We start from the raw sequence: 6,829 nt of genomic DNA, 5'->3' as shown, positions 1-6,829 counted from the left end.
TGAAGGGATGGAGTGAGCCTGCAATCGCAGAAAATGACAAGATCGTGCAGGAATAAGACGTCGCCTTTCACGCTCTGGATGCTATTTTCAACCTTTTTCTGAATTTTTGAGGTCATTGTGCGACTTCGCTTTGCCTCATGGGAACTTGTTAGCTCCTGGTTTCTAGTTGAGCATTTGTGCGCAACCACTGCACCATGTGAACTGCACCATAGCCTCTTTCATAGAGGCATAGACTTCCCCCCCATAAATGAAGCTGGGAATCTAAACATGTAGATAGAATCAACATCATCACATCATGCATGTCTGTTTATTATACGTAGATATTTTGATGATACTTTACGCTTAGATTCAATAAGAACCGGTGGATCGAGCATACATCTGAACCCTTGAAAACTCATCCATTTACAATTTATTGCTTTTACCTATTCGTGTGTGTGTGAGAGTCTAGAGAGGGGAGAGATTACGCAGCGGGCACTGGCATGTGAGCGCCGAGCGGGCCTCCCCGAGAGAGAGAGAAATGGCGCCTGTAGAGGAGCAGGGCCTCCGCGCAATCGTCCTCCTTTTGCCAGCTCGCATCTCCGCAACCCGACTTTAACTAATTTCTGTTCTCTCTCCTCACGAGGCTAGCTCTTCATCACAGATGATTCGCAACCGAACCCACTAACTCTCTCTCTCTCTCTCTCTCTCTCCCCCCGCCCTTTCTTATTACACAGTACTAGCTCGTGTCTATGATTACACATTTAGTTGCGTCGAACCTGCTGAGGATCAGATAACGTGGAGATGAAAGAGAAAGTGGTAATCAAGGCGTCTGTAAGGATCCTCAGTGAGACCTTCCTCACTCGACACTCCCATACTCTCAACAAGCTCTTGGGCTACAATGTCAAGCTGCGGATTGTCAGCCTTGAAATCGACTCAGGTACCCTCAGCCATTTTGGGGAGAGCGAAAAAGAGAGAGACAGCTTGCATCTCAGCGCCTTCTGCTCCAGTTCAACTTCTTTGTTTGTGCATCTGTTTCTTCATGGATGACTAGTGTGCTCACAGCTGCGTAATTCATCTCTTGCCTGTGTAATTGAGCATAGAATTTAAACAATGTCATAGCTTAGTAGCAAAGAGGCGTGCTCCAGAAACGAAATCCAAGCGACCTTGGGTAGGAAGAGGAGGCTGGAGGAGTTTAGTTCGTCAGGGGCCATGGCAGATCTGCAAACCATTTGCCTCGAGTATTAGTGGTCTCATCTATCTCTGCTCTGTCGCGTTTGTTCTTGGGCACTGCTTATATCGTCTAGATGGCATTTGTCATCTCAAATTCTTGTCCTTGCGAATTTACCTTGCATTCCTGAGAGGTGGACAGAATTTTGGCATTCATACTGGCTGGTTGTTGTATGTTTCTTCCATGAAAAAGTCAGGCTCATACACATTATTGGGTGAAAGCACGTTATTTTTACCAAAGAGCATGTCCAGTGACAATGTTAATCAGGATAAAATTGAGATTTGCTAAGTGGATTTGATGCTGGGCTATGTTGAATTTACGTTTACATGCTATGAACATGTGACAATTGTATTATGTTTCTAAGAATCTCTGATTAGCAAACATGCATTGCGCACACATAATAAGTCACAAAGATACACAAACATACATGTTAAGCATAAAAATGTTGCAAGAAATTGTGACCTCTACATTAAATTTTGCATGCTATAAGCATGTGACAATTGTATTATGTCTCTTAAGAATCTCTGATTAGCAAACGTGCATTATGCGCACATAATAAGTCACAAAGATGCACACTCCTACATGTTAAGCATAAATCTTGTTGTACTTAATGTTTTTTCTGGTTAAGATTGTAGTTCTGTACTGTGCAACGGTTTTTTTTGGACTTTATGGATCGCATTTAACATATCGATCTACCTTGTTCTTGTTTATCAATTTCAAAGCAGCTACAGAGAAGAGTAGGTTGAGTGAGGAAGTTGTGCTGTCATTGGGGAGTGGAGTTTACCAGGATCCGGATTCCATTATCTCCCTTTCTTTCAATGTGGAAAGCTGGTTTGGAAGGCCGGGTGCCATTGTTGTGACCAGCCAAGACACAGGAGAATTTTTTCTCAAGTCGGTCACCTTAACACTCCCAGACAACAGCACCCTGTACTTCCCTTGTCACTCTTGGATCAATCACATCAAATATAACAAGGGTCGCCCACGCTATTTTTTCTCCAACAAGGTCAGATTGTTTACCATGAGCAAAAGTTTACCTGTTTTGGATCTGATATGGCATTCTTGTCTACTCTTGCGCATTAATTGGTTTGTTTGTCTGGCCACAAACGCATGTTTTGCTTTTCTGACGATGGATGCTTTCATAATGAGGTTAAGATTTATCCTGCTATTTGTCTAAGGATCCTCTGTGCCTTTTGCGCAGCTTTGCCTTCCATTTGAAACTCCTCTTGCGCTACGCCAGATTAGAGAAGATGAGCTACTGTGTGTCCGAGGTGATGGAACAGGAGAGAGGCACTCTGCTGAGCGCATCTACGATTACACAGTTTACAATGATTTGTGTGACCTTGATATCAGCCTCGACCGGAAACGGCCAATAATGGGAGGATCTTGGGATAACCCCTGTCCTCGCAGGATTAGAACTGGTCGAAAGCTTTTGGCTGAAGGTATGGGACTTTTCTGCTCTGCTTCTTTTTTGTCCTGTCGAGCATTCCTCGAATTTAATCAATATATGTCTTTTGGATGCTAGTTAAGGTTGTTTGTTTGAGCAGATGAAGCATATGAGGCCCACATGAATTCATATAATAAGACGTATGTGCCACGTGATGAGAGATTCAGTCCTTTGAAGAAGTCGAGATTCATGACTGCTGGCATAAGGAGTTTTAGTCACAGCATAATTTCTGACATGGAACGACTGTGGCGAAATGACAAGTCTTTTGCGAATTTAAAAGAGATCCATTCTTTGTATGCCAACGAGCTCAAAACAAACTCGGACGGAAAATCGCCAATGCCTCCAGGGCCCATTGAAGTTCCATACCTCACTTTTCCACATCCTGGAGTTGTCAGAGGTCGGCTTCATGGCCCTTTTTTGAACAAATCCCTTGTTTATGATCCTGCACTTCCATATATACCGAAGAAAGTGATAGTACCTTAGGAGCTACAGAGAGTCGTCTTTAAAGATACGATCTCACTCAGCCACATCCCTTTTGCAGTTAACAAGGACGGGTGGAAAACTGATCAGGAGTTTGGCCGCCAACGGCTTGCTGGATCAAATCCTCATGTCATTGAGCTTCTCAGGGTAACTTGCACGAATTAGGGATTTTCTTCCAATTCCTGTCTGCTTGTCTCCATTCTCACATAAGCGAAGTTTGATACGAACAACCATGGCTTATCTTGATGTGAATTTTGTAAATGTTGGGCCTGATTTTGTCCCACTGTTGAATACGCTAGATAACCTAGGACCTTTGTCAGAATACTCAATAACAATGTGTTCAATCTTGCAGCCCCTTCTTCACTTCTTTTGTGTTGAAGTAGGATTCCTGGTGTCCTAAGTTGTGTCAGCATGCTTGTAATCCGTTTATTTTCTCCTTACAAGAATTCTTCAGTTGAATCCCTTAGTGCTTTGTTTAGGCTAGGCTTCGTTATGGGCGAGTTTCTCCCTCGAGAGCTCTCTGACATTGGAGCACTGACATAAGTTTTGCCACCCAACCATAGGACTTAAGAGTCCCATGCACAAATAGTCATGGACTGGGCTGCTCACACTTGGTCGGTCTCTGGCCAAGCATCACCTGAGCCATTTTGTGCCAGGCTAAACAGTCCTGTGGCCATGTATGGCCTCCTTAGGTCCCGTGTGTCGACTCCACCCTTGAACCATGGCACCTGCGGTATGCTCTACATCCTATCTGCGCCTGCCATCTGTGTTCTACAGTCCCGCTCCTATAGATGGTGTAACACTTGAGACTCCACTTTGCCTATCCTTCAGCAGCTGCTGGGAGTCCTCTTCATTCTTACCTCACCAGGATGTCAGGGTTCTCTTCAAGAGAGGTTTTTCACCCTTGGGTTTTACTTTTCTATAGTCCTTTGGTCACTGGCTGGCCGTACACAGCTCAACAATTATTACATTTTTGGGGTTCTTGCCCGCTCATGGCTTCTGGGGCCAGAGGCGACAGGTCTGTTTCTGCCCATCTCCAAGGAATCTCAGTAACAATGTTATTTTTTGTACAAATTCGGGAAAACAGTCCTCATCTGGGCATGCTTGCTACTGTTGAGTGCTTTCTTTGGATGTTTAATTATGGTTCAGGTTTTTCCACCTGAGAGCACATTGGATGAAAAAATCTATGGTCCACCAAAATCTGCCATTTCCGCTCAGCATCTCGAGCCCTACTTGGAGGGATATTCAGTAGAGGAGGTAGGCAGTGTTTATGTGTGAAAAGTATATGTAACATTCGAAGGAATGCTGATTCCTTGTATTCAATTTGCAGGCAATGGAGCGTAAATTGCTTTACATTGTTGATTATTATGACATGTATATGCCATATCTGAGCAGAATACATGCGACAGAAAATCGAGCAACTTGTGCTTCACGTACAATCTTCTACTTGTCGAAGGCCGAAGTCCTCCTACCAATTGCTATTGAGCTTGCCCTTCCTCCCCCTAAAGAAGGTCAAGAGGCTAGGAAAAGAGTTTTTACCCCGGATCATAGCAAGGACATTGACTGGGTATGGCATTTTGCAAAAGCGCATGTTCTGACAGTCGATACAACCTATCAACTGAGTGTGTGCCATTGGTGAGAATTTTGCTGTTTCTGCATAGGTATTTACTTTGGCTGGCTGACTTTAAGCATGTATGGTCCCTCCCAACATTATGCAGGCTGAGGACGCACGCCTCTTTGGAACCGATTATTATGTCTACAAGAAGGCACTTAAGCAAGATGCATCCTCTACATGCTTTTCTGGATCCTCACCTCAAAGATACCGCAAATCTGAATTCAGAGGGTCGGACAGCTCTTATCAGTGCGGGGGGTAGAATCGAAAAGAATTTTGCGGGTGGAAAATACCAGATGCAAATGGTGTGTCAAGAGTATAAGAAGTGGAAGTTTAGTGAGCAATCACTGCCGAATGATCTTCTTAGAAGGTTCAGGGGCATGGACGTTTTTCATTGTTTCTAGCTCTTTTCGAGGGATATGCTGAGGTCTTTAACTTGTGGCGCAGGGGTGTTGCTGTCAAGGATCCAAGCACAAAGAGTGGAGTTCGGCTTCTTATTGAGGACTATCCATATGCTGCTGACGGGCTGGAGCTATGGGTGGCCATTCGGGAATGGGTTCATGATTATGTCCCGCTGTACTATAAGGATGACAAGGCTGTACAAGATGACAAAGAGCTGCAGAACTGGTGGTGGGAGATTAAGAATGTTGGCCATGGAGACCATGCTGGGGCCGATTGGTGGTCTGAGATGAGCAAAGTGGAGGATGTGGAAGAGGCAATGGCCACAATTCTCTGGGTAACATCGGGATTTCATGCATCTGTGAACTTTGGCAACTATGCCTATGGAGGGTACTCTCTCTTCTTCTTCTTCTTCTTCTTCTCTCTCTCTCTCTCTCTCTCTCTCTCTCTCTCTCTCTCTCTGTTCCTGCTAATGATGTGAATATCCATGTGAATGTATATATTGTTACTAACCCGTACCCACATTTATGTTTGTTTGCGTCGGACAGATATGTTCCTAACAGCCCTGGTATGACAAGGCTTTTTATCCCAGAGGAGGGAACGAAGGAGTATGAGAAGATGATGGAGGATCCTGAGAGGTTCTACATGGACTTGATTCCCTCTCAAGGAGTGGCCACCATTACCATGGCAACATTCGAGTCACTGGCACATCATTTGGAGGAAGAGGAGTACTTGGGACAGCGACCTGATGCGCAATGGACTAGTGACAAATGTGCGCTTGCTGCCCTTGAGAAGTTCTGCCGCAACATCGCTAATGCTGAGGTGGCTATTAACGCTCGCAATGCTGCATATACCAGCCTTCATCACCGTGCTGGTCCTGTTCTCATGCCATACACTCTCCTCACACCTTCATCTGGAGGTGTGGGCATGACTTTCCGTGGTGTACCCAACAGTATTTCCATGTAGTGAATGTGTTCTTGCAAGCGAAATAAGCGCCTGAAAGAGAACCTGAGGGAATGTAGAGAGATCTCTGATCTTTTAATAATGTGTTTCAAGAAGAAGCTGCTGGCCTTGCACACAATGTGTAGTATGCAAGCATGGAAATAGCACTTGACTCTTTTACCAAGTAATTATCTTGATTTTTTCTTTTTCAATTTGCTATGGGAGTTAATCTCTCCATTGTGTGGGCTGGAGTCATTTAACAGCTGGGCAATGGGCATGCCATGTCCGGATTTTTGTGACGATTGTTTTGAAGCATCAAAGACAGCACCATATATTGATCAGACGGTATAATTGCTCATTCTTAGAGCAGAAATGTGTCTAGACCTACCATCTCTCTGAACTTTTCTTGTGGAAAACCACAGTGCATAAGAGGAAAAGAAAGATTACTGCTAGCTCCTTTGGACGGCGCATCTTTATCCAGCGGCTTTCAATTGCTCCCAAGAATTTTAAGGTTTACTAAGGTGTTATGTAGGACATAAATATGAAAATTTAAGGCCATAAGATTACACTCAAGGGTGGCTCTCAAGTGTATCATACCCTTTTTGCAACTGTTCTCTCTCTCTCTCTCTCTCTCTCTCTCTCTCTCTCTCTCTCTGTGGAGTAACAGGTCTCGGGTTCAAGATTCGTTGGATAGATCTTTGAGGTCTATTGGGACTGTTCCTACGGCGTTAAAAGACCTCTTTTG

General features: G+C 44.3%; 1 protein-coding gene across 1 annotated transcript; it reads left to right on the top strand.

The window, feature by feature from the left end:
- Positions 1-440: 440 nt before the first annotated feature.
- Positions 441-6,296, top strand: LOC147454919 (linoleate 9S-lipoxygenase-like). The gene is made up of 10 exons (XM_086516743.1): positions 441-916; positions 1,933-2,210; positions 2,406-2,646; positions 2,752-3,048; positions 3,193-3,278; positions 4,281-4,388; positions 4,462-4,766; positions 4,850-5,113; positions 5,191-5,532; positions 5,691-6,296. The coding sequence occupies exons 1-10, from the start codon at positions 781-783 to the stop codon at positions 6,106-6,108; spliced, it is 2,475 nt and encodes an 824-aa protein (XP_086372869.1). The 5' UTR covers positions 441-780; the 3' UTR covers positions 6,109-6,296.
- Positions 6,297-6,829: the final 533 nt, after the last annotated feature.

This window comes from Adiantum capillus-veneris, chromosome 7 (genome assembly GCF_014529385.1).
Source record: "Adiantum capillus-veneris isolate H3 chromosome 7, ASM1452938v2, whole genome shotgun sequence".
Taxonomy (NCBI): Eukaryota; Viridiplantae; Streptophyta; class Polypodiopsida; order Polypodiales; family Pteridaceae; genus Adiantum; species Adiantum capillus-veneris.
This window is presented reverse-complemented; position numbering and strand designations above follow the sequence as displayed.

Bases quoted from the DNA above. Each gene is read 5' to 3' on its own strand.
- LOC147454919 (XM_086516743.1), top strand. From the start codon at position 781: ATGAAAGAGAAAGTGGTAATCAAGGCGTCTGTAAGGATCCTCAGTGAG. The intron at 3,279-4,280 runs GTAACTTGCACG...ATTATGGTTCAG, and splicing joins ATGTCATTGAGCTTCTCAGG to GTTTTTCCACCTGAGAGCAC. The intron at 4,389-4,461 runs GTAGGCAGTGTT...TTCAATTTGCAG, and splicing joins AGGGATATTCAGTAGAGGAG to GCAATGGAGCGTAAATTGCT.